Source organism: Pagrus major, chromosome 8, assembly GCF_040436345.1.
Source record: "Pagrus major chromosome 8, Pma_NU_1.0".
NCBI classification, from domain to species: Eukaryota; Metazoa; Chordata; class Actinopteri; order Spariformes; family Sparidae; genus Pagrus; species Pagrus major.
In genome coordinates this window covers 30,163,858-30,183,726 of record NC_133222.1, presented here as the reverse complement: position 1 = coordinate 30,183,726, position 19,869 = coordinate 30,163,858, and the positions used below count along the sequence as shown (strand labels likewise).

General features: G+C 41.8%; 1 protein-coding gene across 1 annotated transcript in view; it reads right to left on the bottom strand.

Annotated features, from left to right (window-relative positions):
- mical3a (microtubule associated monooxygenase, calponin and LIM domain containing 3a) overlaps positions 1–19,622 on the bottom strand; it is a 71,730-nt gene extending 52,108 nt beyond the window's left edge. Inside the window, exons 1-2 of the mRNA XM_073471496.1 lie at positions 19,491–19,622; positions 1,477–1,892 (exon numbers count right to left, since the gene is read on the bottom strand). Of these exons, the coding sequence (XP_073327597.1) occupies positions 1,477–1,758 (282 nt within the window). The 5' untranslated portion in view covers positions 1,759–1,892; positions 19,491–19,622. The remainder of the gene's footprint in view (positions 1–1,476; positions 1,893–19,490) is intronic.
- Between the last annotated feature and the right edge of the window lie 247 nt (positions 19,623–19,869).

Genomic DNA, 19,869 nt, shown 5'->3' with positions numbered 1-19,869 from the left:
ATAGTTGATGAGCTAAGATAAGCAAAGATAAGATAAGGAAAGCTAACTTAAGTGAGGATAAGTCTGAAGCCAATAACAAGTATCATTGCTAAATAAGCTAATCTACGGAAGCCCTAAAGGGCCATGCATTCATAAATTTTATTTCCTCCGTTTTCCCCTGATAACGAGTTAATTTCATTTGTTTTCTCGAGATCTCGAGTTATTATCTCAAAATAACAACTGCCGTTTTCCCGAGATAACGGGATAATCAATTCGAGATCTTGAGAAAACAAAACGATAGTGTAGTATATTATATCATAGCAGGAAACATCATTCAGTGTAGCAATGTCAGAGGAGCAGGAGCATATCGATCACCACGTCACATCTTTTCAATCCAGGCCTGACACAGGCTGAAATAGCATTATGCCTCGCTATTACAGATAATATACACATTAGTGTGTCTCCATAATCTCAGGCCTATCATATCACAGCCATTATCTCGAGATCTCGAATTAATTATATCGTTATCTCGGGAAAACAAAGTTTCGTTATCTCGAGATCTCGAGAAAATTATCCCGTTATCTCGGGAAAACGGCAGTTGTTATTTCGAGATAGTAACTTGAGATCTCGAGAAAACAAATGAAATTAACTCGTTATCACGGGAAAACGGAGAAAATAAAATGTATGAATGCATGGCCCTTTAGGGCTTCCGTACTAATAAAAGGCAAGAGAAGTAAGATAACATAATTACTGAAGCCGAGAACAACCATGCTTACAATTACTTTTTTAAAATGCTGTTATCTCGAAATTACGAGTTCATTATTTTTGTCCTCTTAATGTACCAAGCTCGGTTTCTCGAGATAATCTATCACAAGAAAACAACTTCATAGGATTCATAAGAGAGGACTGTCACACACATACACACACTGCTCGGTGGATCGGGTTTGTGACTTTGAATGTTTTTAAGCAAATGTGATCCTGTCTCGTAGGCTACACCCAAAAGAATTCTCATTTGCAGACGGAAGCTGGAAAACAAACTTCCCACATTGATGTGTGTTTGAATGGTCGTCCGTATTACTGTAGATTTAGTAAAACGATGTGTCCTTGAATTTACATTTTCAGCCACCATGGTGGCATATTCCTGAACACTGATTACAAAACTTGTTTTCTGTAATGAAATAACTTGTGAACTGAAGGTAAAGTATTCAAAAAATAATTGCAAGTATGGCAGTTCTTTGGCTTCCGCACATAACATAACAGAACAGAACATAACAGAACAGAACAGAACAGAACATAGGACATCTTATTAGTTGGTTAATCCCTGCAGTGTCCTTTCACATAAAACAATCACACACCAGTGTGGCTGGTAAACATGAGCATCACATTACATGATTCCTTGACATTGCGGATGAAATTTTAGCTCCCGCTGAACTGGAGACACCAACAAGCAGAGCGGCTCTTAAATGAATCATACAGTCCGTAATAATCCGGGCTTACCTTTGAGTTGGCACAGGCACGGCCCTTCTTGTACTCCTTCAGGCTGGCCCTCTTGTCTAACTTTGCCCAGAGCGCCTTGGCCTTCCAGTAGTTGAGTTTGGACTTGAGCTTGTGATAGAAGATCCTGGACTCGGTGGGCTTGACCTCCAGGTGGTCACACAGCTCCTGGAAGGCCTTGAGCGTGCCCTTACAGGTGGAGGCCTGGACGAAGTTGTCGAACAGGACATGGGACCGGTTCACCCCATCTCCTCCTCCAGTTGCACCGGCGCCTCCATCCCCCATGGTCCGGACTCACACAGGGCTGTGAGGGCCCTTCACCCCCAAGACAGGGGTCTCTGGGTCCAGCCCCAGCCCTGGAACACGCTCTCTCTGGTGGGGGGGGTGGGGTCTAACTACCAGCCTCAGGCATCTTCATTCTGTCAGAAATAAATCAGAAGATAGTTCAGCCCTCTGTAGCAGGTTTGGTACAGTATAAAACATTGCGACAGGTCAAAATTGGACAGAAAATCACACTTCCAAGATTACAGCTTTGGAATGCTTGAATAATATCAACACTGTCCAATCCAGCATAAACAAAAACCTTAATTAGATGCTAGGAACCAAGCAGAAATGGCTGAAATGCATCCTGATCTTCACTAATTAGACAACCATACATATGACAGCCGGTCAGATAAGCAGTCAAAGTAGCAATTGAGGATAAAAACCAGGTCATTTAAGGTCTTCTAGTCATTCTTCTGCAGCAACATGACCGCAAACAACCTCTTATCTGTCTAGGAATAATGGTGCCGGACACAGGAAAGGCACTGAACCCACACAAAGTCAAACAGGAAACAGGCAGGGCACAAGTGTGTGCCTATGTCCGTGTGGCACTAATCACTCCAGGCAGACTCCAGACACAGGAAACATCCACATCATCCCAAAACAAAATAAACACAAACCTGGTCATTCAAGAAAATGTAAATGTGTGAAGAAGCCAGATAGAGCTGACCATTTCATCCACAGTGCATGGACCGTGGTTTGCTCTCTCTTCTTGTGTATACACTGAGCGAGAGTTGACATTTGCGGTCGCTTCACCTGCTTCGACTTGCAGCCGAGCTACTTTATGTGTTCTGCCTTTTCACCCCCAGGGGGACGAGATCACTCATGTTGTTGGGCGTCCGTGGCTCAGTCAGCTGTCATGACTGGAATGTCTTGAGCATGAGCAGCCTTTAAAAGGTCGGCGTTACATAACATCAGTGCGAGTGTAAAAAGGAAAGATAATGGAAAAGAAGGGGATTAAAGAAATACTGCAAAGCGCTACGACAAAAGTGCTATTGATGAAAGAAGAAAAAAAGACCTTGTTTGATCTAGTCTACTTGCTGAATAATACGTTTCAGCCCAGCAGTGGCTGTGGTTTGCATGAGCTCCCCCGGGGCAATGAACCAGAACTTGCTTTGCTTGTTACGGGCCTTACAATGGCTCAGCAAATCTAAGGAACATCTTTCTGCCACTGAACGTGTAGAAAGATAGTCACAAGCATTAGAGCCAGTTAGGAAAATAAATAATATTAAATGAATGAATAGTTTCACATTTTGGGAAACACATGTTCACACTGCAGTATATGATGGGAAGCTACTGCCAGGAGACTGTTAGCTCAACAAGGGGAGGCTCTGTCTGTAACAAGATCTGAGCAGCACAGCTAAAACTCACTAACAACATGCTATTACCTCCGTTTTTGTACAGATTAAACACACAAGATATAGCCTAACATGTTAACTAGTGACTTTGAGGGGTGCTGTTAGGCAGATTTTGTTATCTTTGGACAGAACAAGACTTGCAATTTCCCCAAGCTAAGCTTCATATTTGTTGTACATACGTTAGATAGGTATCAATTTTCTCATCTAACACTTTGTAGGAAACTGAATGTGTGTTTCCCAAAATGTCAACCTATTCCTTTAAGATTAGACAGGACTCCAGACTGAGTTTTCACACTGGTTGCACCGGTGCGCCTAACTTTTCATTTAGGTGCACAAGCACATAATTTAGGTGCAGCTGATAATACATTTTAACTTAATTTCTTAACACATTATGTAAATGATTGTAAACAAGAAAAAGATGGAAACATGTTTTACTTCACTTAAATCACATGCAAGAAAAAACTGCAATAATCTCAATCATTTAAAGAGTAAAGCTCTTAATCTCAGGTGCACTGGTGCAATCAATGAAAATGTTTACATTACACTTTACATTAAAGTGATTTCATTTCTAATATTTGCCTTTAACCACTTCATTATATCATCATTACATCCACATTACTGATGATCATCAAACATCTTGTTGTGTTAATATTTTGTAAGCGTACAAATAGTCATCCCTACAATATTGATGCAATATCAACATTGAGATGTTTGGTCCATAGCACTATGATTGATTGTATCCATATTGCCCAGTCCTAGCATTTGTTACGATATAGCCTAAAAATATTGTTATATTCTAAGGTTATATTGCCCAGCCCTATGAGGAACACACGTGATTATCTACACTGCCACTTTCTCTGTAAAAACATTAGCTTTGTACTCCACTGTCCAGGATGTTGTGCTACTTCATGAAAACCAATGTAGTCCCAGTACCAGTGGCAACACACGATGAAAGGGAGGCAGGTACAGAGGTCAGCTGGCCTCCTTTACACACCCTGCCAGCTCCTCACTGCAGTGAAAACAGCCGGCTCTGAGTTTGGCTCGGCCTCAGTCGGTCAGATCAGGGCTGAGGGATGCAGTGCCAGCGCAGACGGAAAGCGCCTCTTCCAACACAAGCATTTAGATAACCCGCTACATCATTTCTTCTACGAGTGAACACACATGGCCTTGAGTATTGCCTCAGAAAATATTAAAATAATGCAAGCTGTAAGCTCCATCTGCACCTGCAGGAGCTGTGGTCTGTGGTAATGTATGTGTGACAGACCACCCCATAGTATTATTTTAGTAGTTTATATGCAAAACACTGTCCAGCACGAGTCCCTTTGTATGACAAAAAGGGATCCTCTGATCGACTGGGTGTCACAGGAAACAGCCAATGTTCAGTACAAATGACTCAGTCGATTGGTTCTTAATGCTCTTGTCAATAATAATGACCGGGGGATGGAGAATAGGCAAGGCAAATACATAAACATCACTCAAATAGTGAGCAGCCATGTGAAGCCTGTTCCTGTTTATCTCCACAAGGATGCAGGATGCTGCGGCTGACTGCAGAGCAGACTGAGATGCAGTCAGGCTTGCAGTTTCTTTATCCAGCAACTGCTGGAAACCCAGACAGTAGCAGGGTATGTTTTACACAGAAATGGGCCACAGTATTAGTGTCAAGTGCTTCCATGCAAAAAAAAAAATCCTTGAAAGTTCAAAAAGTATCGCATCAGATCAACTGGTAAGTGCAATAACAACTGTTCCATGAATTGACTAACAAAAGAGTTGCCTGTTTAGTTTCTATCAACTGATAATTCAATTGACTAGTAGTTGCTCTACTTATGAGTGAAGCCCAGGTGGCTGATTCAAAGGGGTCTCTCAAACGTGGGAGTTTCTCTGAAAAGCTTTACAATCAGCAACCAGTCTGTAATCTGTATGACACCAGCTGACAAACTGTAATTTAATCCACACCAAAAACACTGTCGGGAGCATCTTAAAGCTAAAGTCTAAAAAATTCTGCCCTGGATTCCTTCACTCTGCTCTTTGACCCAAGTCAAAAGTTTTCAACTTCAGTGACAGAAGATAAACAAAGAGATCACAATTCATCCGCACTGAGACTGTTTTATGAGGCACAGCAGAGGAAAGCAGGTCATTTCAAAATCCTCGTTCAAATGGAACCACAGTTAAAAAGAAGACATCAATTAGAGCAGGAATGGTCTCAGATGGGCAATAATTCACTTCATGGTGAAATCAAACCTTTTTTGCGAGGGCTGACTTCAATCAGTTACTCGCAGGTGATTCCCTCTGTCGGCTTTTTATTTTTCTGTTAAAACCCTCAGTTTATGGCGACACATCAAAAGCCATGAAGCCAGATGAGAAGATACTATAGCCTTTTATAGCACACATGTGAGAAAGCTAGCAGTAAATATCTAACACACTTTGAGGCCCTGAAAGGAAATGGGAGTGTGACTGCTGACTGACATGCTGTGTCACAGTATGTCGTTGTGTGTGATGTCCAGAGACGGAGCGGCTCAGGCAGGTCTGCTGTGACATGCTACACCCTGACCCAGCTTACTGGGAACATTAAACGTGGCCAATAATTTGAATAATAGTAGCCACCTGCAGGGAGCCATATGCCCACTAACCAGGAAATGTTGCACCGGAGAGAACAAACACATGAAGGATTATCACACAGACCTGGATTACTAGAGTAGCAATGTGACATTAATAGCATCAAGTGGTGGGGGGAAATGTTTGTGAACTACGCTGCTATTTCCTAATTCCTTCTACAACACTAAAAATGAGAGCAACCAGATTTAGGTGGATGCTAAAAAGACGAAAAATCAAAACAGCTTCGGCTCAGCGTAATCTCCTGACATCTGGATGAGCTGCAGGATTTCACACATTCACAGAATTCACACATGCATGCAAATCCTTACACACACAGCGCCCCCCCCCCCCCCCCCCCGTTTGCACACAAACACAAACACAAACACAAACAGCATGTGTTTGCTTTTTTAACTGGTTGTATTACATCATCCTCTAATCTAAAAATAGAGCCAGAGATTAGGCCACTAGGCTACACGTTAGACAGCACTGCTTTAATGTGCTGTGTACACGCTGTCACTACCAGTAGTGATAAATAACAGACTGCAAATAAGAAAACAATAGTTTGGTCACGATGGGAAAACAATCTGGGATGCCGTATTATTCCATGTTTTTATTTTGCCTGCATTTAATTTCCTTTTCATCAAAGCCACAGACCATAAAAATACATAAAAGCACCAAAGAATGACAAAAACATGGTGTCCAAAGCACGACAACAGCATACCGACAGTCTTGAGAGTTTGGTGCCGTCATGTAAACAAGTTTCTTCCCAGCCAGAGTGGCATCGAATAGATGACTGAGCTGACTGTGAGCTTGTGTCTGTGTCGGTGTGTGTCTCCTGAAATAGCGATGCTCTCCTCCGTCAGTCTCCAGCTCAGGGATGACTGATGCTCAGAGAACACCCTAGAGATGAAAGTAATATCTCCGCCTGTCTCCTCCTCTCATCCATCAGGAGACTTGGCAGAGAGAGAGCGGCACAGAGAGCAGGATGCAATGTGATGTTACAGCCTAAGCGCTGGATACCTTCACAATAATGGATTTGCAAGCAGAACATTTTGACCACACCTGATTTACCAGTTCTAAAAACATGCAGTAACAGCTGGACTTGACTGTTTGACAATTTTTTTCTTGGTTGCTGTAAATCAACCGTTGTGTCTTTGTTCTTGACAGTTAATGATCACCTTAACATCCCTCTTGCAGCCATCATGACAGTCCCTGGTGATGGTTATATCACAGTTTGACTACAGTGCTAATTAGAGAGAAATGCAGCAGCAGGTGTGGTCTATTCATGGGCTGCCCGCTAGCTCCAAATAGATCATGCTGACAACAAAAGTAGTTAACTCATATTTTTCCATAATTTGGAAGGTCATTATGTGCACAGCATTTCGGAAAAGTTCACAACCATCACAGACACACAACACAGAAAAAAGCTCTCAATTTTAAGGAAAAACGTGTTTTAGCTTTCTTGCCAAGACTGAGATGAGTAGATTTATGAGATACCTGTCTGAATGAAGCCGCAGTCCTGACACCATTACCTTAGCTTTGCATAGAATGAGGATTAGAGACATGGAGAAACAAACGTCGAAATTTAACTTTAACTAACCTTTTAATAGAGCCAAGCTAGGTGTTTCCCCCTGCCTTCAGTCTGTACGCTAGGCTAAGCTAAGCTAGCTGCCTCCTGGCTGTACCTTTATACTGAATAGACAGTAATGAGAATGGTATCAAACTATGCATTAAAAGCAGACAATAAAAATCTACCAAATTCAAAGGCAAAAATGCCAAACCTTTGTTGGTCTATGCTTCACAAATGCAGGAGCATACTGCTTTCCTGTGTTTTATATTGTTGTGAATTCAATATCTTTGGGTTTTCTACTATTTCAAGATGTAGGCCTGGCTAATGGACAGGCATTCCACACAATTTCTACGCAATCATTTTATAGACTATTAACGATTAGTTGATTAATCAAAGTCTAAACAGATTAAGCTATGATAAAAAATAATAATTATCCTAACATTATCTTGTACTCAGAGTTATCTTGATCTCAATAATTGGGTAACCCAATTATGATACAAAGTCTGAACCACATAAGCAAGTCCCAGGGGTGATGCCTCTTCTCACTCAACGAGTGTGTGTGTGTGTGTGTGTGTGTGTGTGTGTGTGTGTGTGTGTGTGTGTGTGTGTGTGTGTGTGTGTGTGTGTGTGTGAGAGAGAGAGAGAGAGAGAGAGAGAGAGAGAGAGAGAGAGAGAGAGAGAGAGAGAGAGACAGCTGTGCATAATAATTAAGGTGCGAGCAAGATGAAGGAAAAAAAAATGGGGCTGTTCTCCCATGTACTCAACAGCATCCAACAGTGACTTCTTCAAACAGATTCTTTTTATTCATAGTTCAAAAGGACTGAAGCTTTGTCGGGGGTGCTCATCATTGCTGCGTCTGCCTGTAAACCGTAGCTGTAAATGAAAGAAGGGAATTCAGAGCCTTGGGTCAAAAACTTTGTGAGCTAAGTCTGCGAGGTATCATCAAGACTCGAGCCTGTAAACACCAGCGCAGAAAGCATGTTTGTCTGATCCAGGAGATCAAAAAAACTGGCAGAAATATAATTACCTGAAATGACAGTAATAACGGCTTGTCACTCCAAACATTATCACTATGTGTCAACAGAATGATCACACACGTGAAGCTAAAGTCAACAAGGTGGATGAATAGCCGTGTCCCGCTCTTTGATATGTGATATTATTGTCCAGATATATTCATTATCCCCCCTATGCAAACCACGAGGCTTAGTTCTGCTGCTCACATACACAGGATCAGCCTGCAGGACTGGAGATAGTTGTGAGTCTATTCACATCAGCGGACAAAAGCCTCACAGGGTGCACAAACATTTGTTGACTGAAACTCGACTTGCTTCTGGCAGAGACCGTCTCCAAACCATCTGGCTTTTGAATCACGTCTGCTCCTGACAGTACGGTGCAGCTGAGCACTTCATGTGAGCTCCCACAACTGACTCCAGCAACCGGATCAGCCTCTGAGCCAGTAAACACATGAACTCCTCGTCGTCCTCTCTTAAACGCTGAACAGACTGACACATTAATATGCGACACAACGGAAAAAAACCATCATGTTCTCAGTCAAATGCATCACGTCTGTGACCTCCTGGAAAAACAAAGTACAGCATGTGCACGCAGCATCCTCTGGTAACATGTGTCATCTTCTCTGTCCTTCCTGTCTCACCACTGCAAGCTTCCAGTAAAGCATTAATTACCTTTCAGATGGATCCTCTCTTTATACAGTTGAGGCTATTTAAAAAGTACTTCATGCCTTTTTCACTTGGAATCTTACCATCTAAGTACGTTTCTTCATAACAAGAGCCTTCCAGGTATCTATGAAGAAAGAGTTAATCAGGATAATATGTGCTTTAATCAAAGAAAAGAAACAGCTAAGAAGTCATGACCACCTCCACTTGACCTCATCAAATTATGTAACCTAAAAGGCTGAAGTGATTGCAGGTCAGAGGTCGTACTCCAAGATTAATACCCACTGTGCTCTGCCAAGGAAACCCTTAATTCTGCCCAAAAAAGCGAGGGCATAAAGAGGTCAGGGATTCAACTGAATGAGCAAATTCCTAAAATTGCTGAGATCGATCTTTTAATATGCTGTTTCCTGTGGATGAGCATCCAAAATTAACACCTGCCAAGAGCCAAACGCAGTTGGATTTTCCACTTGGTGAATAAATCTCTGAATGCAATCCATCACACTGGCGGGTAAACGTTTGTTTTGTGTAACAGTCATGTAATTAAAATCTATGCTGAGAGACTCCATCACGTTTTGGTGTCAGTGTCTGTCCTCTGTTCTCCACACAACACAAGGACAGGGACTTCATGGTGCATTCCAGATGAACTTTGTGAACTTTTGTTGGTTTGTTGGTTTGTCAGCAGTATTACACAACTACTCAACACATTTCCACAAAACTTGGATGGAGGATGAGTCTCGGCCCAGAATAGACCCTATTAAGTTTGGTGCAGAACCACAAAAAGGGACAGATTCAGGATTTTTTTCTCACTTTCTTTAACATTGCGAGATCCTTGTTCATTTCTCAGGAAATAATGCATTATTGTCTTTTGTTTAAATATACAGAGCTACAGTACACCGTTACTTTCTTGTTCTTTGGCTACAGCATTTTGAATAATTAGATGTATAAAATCATAATAATATCTCATTTATTTCTCCATGGGCAGATCTGAAGCAAAATCTCTGGCACCATTTCATTATATTCTTGATGTAAACAGTTATATCTTTAATAATGCATAATGTCAGAGGGTTCTTTGTACAATTTACAGCATTACTTCTGAGTCTTTTTCATAACCGAGTAAAATTGATATCGTAACTGAAATATCCCTTACAGAATCCATATCAAATCAGAAATCAAATTGATTTGTGAAATCAGTGGCGATACACAGCTCTAGGCTTAACTGAATCTGAGCCCTGTTACATTACTGAATCTACTGGCCCACATTAGACCTGCTCCAACCATGACAGGGGGATTTCAAATGGATTGGATTCAAAGTGCAGCGCAAAAATTAACTGAAAATCTCCCTCCGATACGACTCAGGGGAGTATTTACTGACGACAAAGGTCCTTCTTATGAAAGTCACAGTCGTAACGGCTTCAAGGGAGTCTGAGCCTGTGCCCAGCTTGCTTATGGGTGTCAAACATTGTTGATTAGAGCTGCCTGCCAGCACTTGCCAAGCTATTTGATTTAGGAAACCTTCCAAATCCCAACTCGGATGCCATTTCTTCCATGCCTTTCATAACAAGAGCAGAGCAGGTACCGCAGATATGCAGCCAGACACAGAGAACCACAGGAGGGATGGAGGTTTAATGCAAAAACACTGTGAAGCACAGATACCAATAGCACTGCTCGTAAAAAAAATCTTCATGGATTTTAACATTTGGTTATCTCCATTGTTGGTTTGCATATTTCACGAGTACATGAGTACTCAGACCCATCCTTCACAATGAACCAGGAAGTGTAATCGGAGATGCAAGGCAAACACAGTCGACACCGACTAGTCTCCGAGGATTAGCCGTGACTGTTGTGGAATGGAGCATGCAGGAGAGAACAAGAGGATGCCTCAGAGTGGCTACAGGACCTGTTCAACTGAGGAGAAATCAAATGGAAACTCTAAATAATCAAAAGCTGGACAGGAATTAGACCTAAAGCACATCACACGTCAATCAGAGCGGAGAGTGTTTTCTTTACCAGAAAAACCAAACGTCTCAAAATGATCCTTTTGTCCTTCTGTGTGTGTTCAGACATGACGGATGATGGACAGGAGTATAAACAGCCGGGCTGAGACATAAAAACTGACCTTCGAGGCCTCATAACTAGATCACACATGTAATGCACAAAGGCTAACCCACGGTATGTTTCTTATTCTGGCAGGCCATGGGAAACTACTGTACAACTCTGAAGCTCTCCTCTCCTCCCCATATTTAATTACAAAGCTAATACTTAAACTTTGGAGAGGCTCAGCAAACAGAGTTCCAGTCTGTGTGGATGGTTGCTGTATGTAACAACCAGGCAGGCAGGAAATTAGCAAAGACAGAACGAGCAATGAACTCTGATGTTCACGCTACCGACCTTGTGTGATGGATTGGCTGAACTGAGACGGAGGAACAGGGATACACCTCAGGACTGATTTCCATGACGTTTAAATAGAAGTTTAAACTTGACTGTCCGACTGGTTTAAAGTTAGAAAACAGTGAGAAAACAGGCAAAATCAAGAACAATTTCATCAATATAGCCAAACATTGTCCAAAAAATATTCCATATGAGAGCCATTTGAAGATGTTAATCGCATTCTTCAAAAGCATAGCAACTTTTAATCTTAAGGTCGAGTAATGATGCACATCCCTAGGTTGGAATTATGATTCTGATACTAGTATACAAAAAGTGGTTGTAATAGTGATGATTTGTATGAAGGAGAACATTTTGAAATATTTTTTCTGTCAGAGAGAAATTCCATTCAAAGCAAAAAAGTGACAGATGTCAGTGAGCATTAACGTTGATCCAAATTAGCAGAGAAAGCACGAGAAAAACTATATTTCACTGGGGAAAACACTTCCTAAGCAACCATGTCCCAGATGTGGGGATCTGTACCTTTACTCAAGATTTATTCTTTTTTCTATTTCAGTGCCTCATTTGAAATAATTTTATCATCAATATAGCCTGAGAAGAACAAAGAGACTGATGGCTGCTGTGCAAAGCCTTGATGGGACATGCAACAGTGACACACAGCCTGCTCAGGCCGTAATCCTGTCATATCCACACTTGCTTTCTCTAATCTGCATGCGTGGGCGCGGCTGTAAGCAGTTCAGATGGTAAACAAGTCGCGTGTGTGTGAATTGTAAAATCGTGGAACCAGCAGACTGAAGTACCAGCAGTCCTCTCTGCAGCAACACTGACTGGCTAACACCTTTCCCCAACAAACGTCCTCAGATTGGAGACCTGCAACAGCCTGTCAAAGTCCAGTACAGCCTGTCAGAGTCCAGTACAGCCTGTCAGAGTCCAGTACAGCCTATCAGAGTCCAGTACAGCCTATCAGTCCAGTACAGCCTGTCAGAGTCCAGTACAGCAGTTGAAAACTAGGTTACACTCTTACTGAACCAACTACTTGAGTAAAGACCCTGATACCTAATAGGTTGACTGTAAACTGAGGACTGTGGATAGCAGGTACACAAATGTCATCTGGGCTAAGACCTAGTGAGTGCCAGTGAGTGCATACAGCTATTATTCAGTGTTGGCTTTCACTCAGACGGTAACGGTAATCTCCTGGCTGCACTGTTACTTTACTGCTGCTTTTGACTGACTTAAATTTACTCAATTCTCTGTTTAGTTGCATAACTCAGCAAATGATTTTTAGAGTAATGAGTGCAAAAAAGTTAAATTTCCGTTTTCCTTCTAGCTGCAATAAGTTAAAGAAACTAATGTCCAAACCCATCATGAAAAACCCATAAATATGTGGTTGAATAGATTGCACACATATCCACATCAAACAGACTGGCATGAGAACATGTAACAGCGACTTTCTTCCCACCCTTCACATTGCTCAATCATTTCATTTCCCTTGTGCCACTTCCACTAAATAGTTCAGCACACTCAGAGGACCAGAGGAAGGTTGGCCTTCCTGTGTGAACTGTGCAGAGCTGTACGCCGATCCAGTAGGAAGGTAACTGAACACCCACACAGAGCCATGGAGCACGCTGATAGCTGTACAGGAGAAAGCATGAAAACAGATTCCTCCCAAATTAGACTTTAATCCGTGTCAAATAGGACAAGATGCAGGCGGCAGTCGAATCAAGTGTTTGACAGGTGCAGCACAGATTGCATTTGAACGCTCGATGAAAACTTTGAGTGCTTGGCTATAAGTCAGGTTTCAATAATTAAACAGAAAGAGAGAGAGAGAGGGGTGGATTAACTGGAGAGGAGGAGGAGGAGCTGCATCATAGAGGCAGAGTCCCGATGAAGTCATTCCAATGTGAGAAGTCACAAGCTTTAATAAATGGCTGCAGGAGACACAGTAGTTTGTGGTCATGGAAGCAAGGGAGATACAAAGTCAAGGTTAAATGATAAATCACGTGCCTACCATGCTCCCTTCTAGCTTTGATCCTAACAATATGCAGATTGTTAAATTACATTTGATATCACTTTGCTGATATTGCCTTCCTTCTAAACAACTTATTGATACTAGAACAATAACTGCATCAATATATATCGGCAATCGTTGGGTGTTGGACTGACAGTGGCCAGTTGAAATTCTTTTTTAAAAAAATTACCCAACACGAGCCCGTATAGAGGCCAACATATCTTGCGATCCCCACTAAAGACCATATTCACACGGCCGCTGTGTTCCTCTGACATCACGCTCAGGGTGGAAAGCTCAAATGCTGAAAAACGTTCTGCTACTGTTTTCCAGGTTGCGAGTCGTTTAAAACATCAGGAATCAGTGTAATTACATTGAAATTGTATTTTTTTTATTTGGTTATGTCACAGTTAAACCAACACAATGCGATGTGTAAAAGCATTCTTGAAGTGTCGCTAGGTGTATTCTTGAATTTCAGACAGAGTCAGGTTAGCCATTGCTTCTGCCTACTCAACACACATGAGACTGATATCGATCTGCTCACTCTGAGAACAACCATATTTTCCAAACCCAACTCTGGTTTCACCTTGTGTTTGTGAAAGTGATTCAGACAGCTGCTTTAGCGTCCCTGAAGCAGGTGTAAGCTAAGCATCTTCCTGTATAGTTAAGCAGGTATAGCCTCATGGGGGCACAAACACAAGCACCCCAATTAGCTTCCCATACTGACATTACAGTGATAAGACTAGCACTCTGCCTGACATAACATCAGTTGCTAAGGAAGTGTAGTCCATTTGGTAACCGCCTGAACATACATGTGCTTCAATGAGATTTACAGGTTGTTACAGTCAGAGGGGTAAAAAGGCGGCTAAGGTCGACACTGGCATACCACAGACACATCTCCAGCCCAACTCTGATGGAAAAAAAGACCAGGAGAGACACGGTCTGAGTAGGTTTTTTCTGGGAAAGACCATTTAGTGGGCTTGTTTCTCCATCAGGCCTGCCAGACAAGAATTTGTCTTTTGTCCAGATAGGCAGATAACAAGACCCCGTGGCTCCTCCACACACAACCAGAGAGTGAATGTGAAATATGATGTGGTCTCTGGAGGGATGAACGGTTTGCTGGAGTGAAAGGGCCTGACTCGAGAGGAAGGTTAACGGCTATAGGCTGAGCAGCTGTTAGATGCTTCCTGAAGCCTGATAGCTGAAAGGGACAAGCTGTTATGTAGGTTTCAGTTGCAGGATGTGTCAGAATAGTAGTTACAGTAAGTGGATTATGGATTATTTATCATGTGGATCCCAGAGTTCAGGCATCAGCAGGTGGGGTGGTGCTGAATGATGTTCACTAACTTCCAAGCATAGGTACCAGAGGCAGGCTGAGCTAAATTGAGTGGTTATGTTTAGAAATTACTTAAAGACTTTTTAAGTCAATGTATGAGGTAAAAAAAAAAACCTTTAAGTTTACTTTAAGTGATTTGTTTATGGTTTAAGGTTGGACATGGCTAACTTTAGGTATAGGTTTGGTATGGTAATGGGTAAGAGTTTTGGTAGCCTGGTGGTTAAGACGCATCCTATCTAACTACATTATCTCCAGTTTGATTCCACACTGGGAACACAAATATAAATCCAACATTCCCTCTCATTTTACCTTTGTTTTGGTCTCCTCCAACTGCCAACTAACTCTTAGTAGTGTACAGTTGTTAACATTGTTAGCTAAAAAAAAAAGACTAGATACCTCTGTGAAGCAGTGTTGCGCAAGTTCACACTTAACAAGAGCTAGCTCAAAGTTCAATTGACACAGCTTAAAATGAAAAAGTTCACATTCATAGTTCAAGTCCCAAAAACTGAACAGGTTCATTTCTTCCATATTCTTCTACACAAGTGGAATTATGCCATATACAACATATTAAATATCCCTGGAAAGCTGCATGTTCGTGAGTTAGCCTTGAACTGCAATGTCTTTTTGGAGACTTCATAAATACATAAATAAATCCATAATGATGAATCCCACACTGAACATCTTTGTGATTACTTGTCCATTTTCCATGTGGAAAACAGTTATTGTTGTATGAAACATTACCCTCCTTCATTTACAGCCAGGTTCCTTAAAACAGTGCATGAGTGTCATTAACAGTTGTGGAAGTTAGCGAGTCTCACGTTCACATTGATTAGTTGCATACGGGTGTGTTCAGTTCACCGTTCAACCACAAATATGGGCACATTCAATGAACTTGTTCTGGAGAACAGAGCTGGGTGATATGTCTTTGTGGTTTCTTCACTAAAAGGAGGACCTTTTACATTACACACAGTCATTAATCAATCGGTAATGAAAGAATATCTATTAGTGCACCTATAAAGATCTAAAAGGTAGCAGCCTCCTTAATGAAATTGGCAGCAGATGACAATAAAGCAAGTTCCACGGAACCATTAACCTACAATATAATTTGGATAAGTGTTCATTGGAATGCTGATTGGAGACATGACAGATATCACGTACAGGATGCGATTCATGAGTCATCTAGTAAGCCAACTTTCTGCAACACTGTTTTACAACCATACTAGGAAAACAGTTGGAAATTGCTAAGCTGGAAACAATGACTTTGCACGAGGGAAAGTTAGAATGCGCGCCTCTGCTATAGTGTTCAAGGGTCAGCGGCAGACTGGTAAAAGGTAAACAGTCTCGTTGGCCTGGCCTCAGGAATGCATTTGTCACACTGGCCCACTTCTGACCTGCAAGGTAGAAGAAACAGCCAAGAGGTAAGACTTTAATCCAGAGCTGTGAGAAATCACCAAAGCAAGTGGACTGGGGCCATACTTAGTCGTCATGCAACTTCAACAAGTGGCTTTGCTGTTAGTCCTCCAAATCCGATACGCATAATACCACGTTTCTATGTTAAAACATTTATTGGTAGTGAGGAAGGAGAACAGTGGCCGATACGAATTCAACAAACGTCTCACACGTCAGTCTTGATTTTATACTTTCAAGCTTTCAGTTCTTTATTTATTCTGAAAACAGTAACTTAATAACCTTAATGGTATCTTTATGCCTTCTTCCAGGCTGTTTGGCTTTATAATGTCTGTCTGACTCAACACTCAGGAATATGCTAATGACCTCATTTAGTGCAGGACACAGTTGAAGCCGGGGTAACATGGCAATTGTCCTTCAAATGTGCTGATTTCCTTACAGTAAGTGCTTACTGCAGAACGTCACCCCCAGACAGTTAACAACATGCCATTACCATCTAGTTACAGACATCTCTCCTTTTAAGGACTCACTGTGGATGAGTCCTGCTACAATATGCATGTTGGTTTGGGATCGAAAGGGGGTCTGCGAGCTTGTGATGATGAGTCAACCACAGCAACAGACCTGAGGCAGAACCTGACAGTTGGGATGCAGCTGCTCATGACACAGCGGGCGCTGCCATCAGAGGACTTCCTGCCCTCTGCCCTTTCATCTGACAGTACCAGGTCTATGGCACTTTGTAGGGTCGCGGGGGGTCAGAGCTAGAGAGGAAGTCACTCTCTCTTTCAGCGAGGGACTGAGCTTCACTTTTTGCACTACACTACCTTTCATGGATGCAGTGGTTGGTGATGTTATTAATAAAACAAGCTTTAATATCAAATCTGCCTCATGAATATTATGCTGGGCAGCTTCGGGAGATTCGGATAGTGAGTGAGTCAGCTTTGTCACAAGGAAAAGGCAATTTATTAGTGTTCTGCCTCCAGAAGATGGCTCCACTCCAAGCAAATGAAAAGAGTGGGATAGAACACAGGGGTGTGCCTGACATTAATACTGAACATGCACTAATAAAAAGAGGCCTGACTAATTGTTATGAATTAATGGCAGCATCCAGAGCAGCATCAATGTCCTTTTTTACACAGAAAAACTAAAACTAGGAATGGACAAAATCTTTTATCACACTTAATTTTTCATCTGTTTCAACATAGAACATTTGAGTACATGTGATATCAAGATACTTCACATTGATGAGAAATAATCGACACATTTCTATCGTCTCAGGATAATATATAACACTTAATTGTGATTGGAGAGGTGATTTTTTTTATAATATGTCTCTGATATTCATTCCATTTGTAATAAAAGGTAGAGAAAAAGTAAAGTCATTTTGAAATAAAGATTTTAAAAACTTTAAAAGATATGATGCAAGTCTGACCGATTCCACAAAAGCACAACCGTCTGACCAACTGTAAACTGTCCTTCCAGTGATGCAGGGGACGCTGCGCACTAGGGCTGCAACTAATGATTATTATTATTATTATCGATTAATTAGTCAAATATTTTCACAGTGGAGTGATTAATCATCTAGTCTATAAAATGTGGAAATGCCATCACAATTTCCATCCAACATCTTCAAATTGTGACATCTTGTGACATCTGCAAATTACTTCTTTTGCACAACCAACATATCGAAGCCCTGAATTTAATGTCATAAATGACAAAGAAAAGCAGAAAATCCTCACATTCAAGAAGCAAATGTTTGACATTTTTGCTTGAACAATGACTGACATGATTAATTGATTATCATGAGCCAGTCATTTTCTTTCCCTTGACAACTCATTGCAGCTCTCCTGCACACTTCTCAAGAAAGCCCGACTGGTAGACAACAGCCTTCATCAGTTCTTTCTTGCGCTTAGTCAACCACCAAACAAACATCCTCCTCCTCCTCTGCTCCACATCCTGATCTCTTCAGAGAGAAACTGTGAGTTATGATAACACATGCAGCTCATCCCAATTAACGTCTGCCTGCCCTGGCTGCAACACTCTGTGACTTCAGAGAAGATGTCCTGAGTCTTGCACCGAAGCTGCTACAAGCTTAAAAGGAGGTGGATGACACGCAACAAAGGTCAATATCTCTAATCAATAAAACAACTTCTCCGTCACTCCACTGAGACAGGAGACAGGAGTCTCTGTCCTGTCAGATCAGGACTCCTCCAATCCATTTAGCCACAGACTGATTCCTGTCACTGTGTGTTGATGTACGGTCCAATCTGGGTCAGCTGGAGTTAGAGCATTGTTATGGTAGCTGAGGTCAGGGTGCAGTCAGTCAAAAGGAGCAACAACAGACGCATCGCATAAAAGCACTCATCAGTAGGAGCCGAGAGGAGAACTGGATTGACTTCTTGGGAATCGTGACATCGGGAGAAATCACGTGTTGGTGGGTGATGCTGTGCATCAAAAAAAACACTGAACAGGACCATGTGCATAATTCAGTTTGAGAGTAAAAGAAGCTAAAAAATTAAAAAGGCATCCTGTTTTATGTCTTCAATGAACACACCGGAGAGAAATTACACTAGAAAACTGTCAAGGTCACACTGGACTGGAAATGTTACTACACTACCTCTAACGGATGCAGAGCAGATCCAAACATCTACTTTTAACACAACCTTTAAAGTATTTGTGTTGTTCTCTACTATTGTATTTGTGTGATTTAAAAATGATCATGTAAAAAATAATGTAAAGGGTTCCATACAAAGAGACAATTCAACCATAACAACAGGCATTAACTCCTGAGGGTCAATTCAAGTACATGTAATTAGCTGATTGTTTCCAGCTCAGTTGTGACTGTGTTATTACAAAACATCATCACACGCCCACCAGCATCTTCACATACCTAGGTGTCAAGCTGCTGGTATGAATAAGGCATATCTGTGTTATTATGTGCCATTGCAAAGCCAATAATAGCCTGTACACATGATAAAGTATAAAATAGATAAACTTCCAGGGTACACCGGCTTTTACACTATAACAGATGAGGATATTTCAAAATAAGAGACTGGGAGTGAATTCTGCCACCATCCACCACATTCCACAGGCTGTCCAGTTCCGATCAGCACCGGGCTGAGACATAACTGATAAACAACAGGGTTGCCAGATGACCACTGATGCACCATTACAGCAATGGGCATGTATTATGCAGATAAAAACATCAGATTTATCACAGGGCCTCGCAGTTAAATCGTTAGCTGCTGTATTAAAACCAACAGACCGTGACATTCCCAAACGTGCAGAGGTGCAGTCCGCGGATATCCAAGGGTAACGTTCAAAAATGCACCGTGTTTGTGAAGCGATCGGGAGGGACATCCCTTCTTACCTCCTCAATCGTGTTTATAATCCACCCGTACATGGCGGGAACGAGTCCATATCCGTGTGTAGGTCCAGATTTGCCCGTAAACGCCTCAGTATCGGTGTATTATTTAAGTGGGTAATGCTCGTTAAGGACAGAGCAGGGAGCCACACAGCAGAGGAGAAGGCGCAAGTTAAAACTGACAGAGAGGGATCGGTCGAGACCGTAGCGGCGACAAGGAGGGGGGAGCGAGCAAGTACATAAATGAGAACACATTACCGGAACAACGTAAGTTTGTTAATTTAACTGTAATACATGCTGGGTTAACAGGACAGCCAAATACGTGGTGGTATACTGACGCTAAACTATGTTATGTTGGAATTTATCTGGATTTATTTCAAAATGT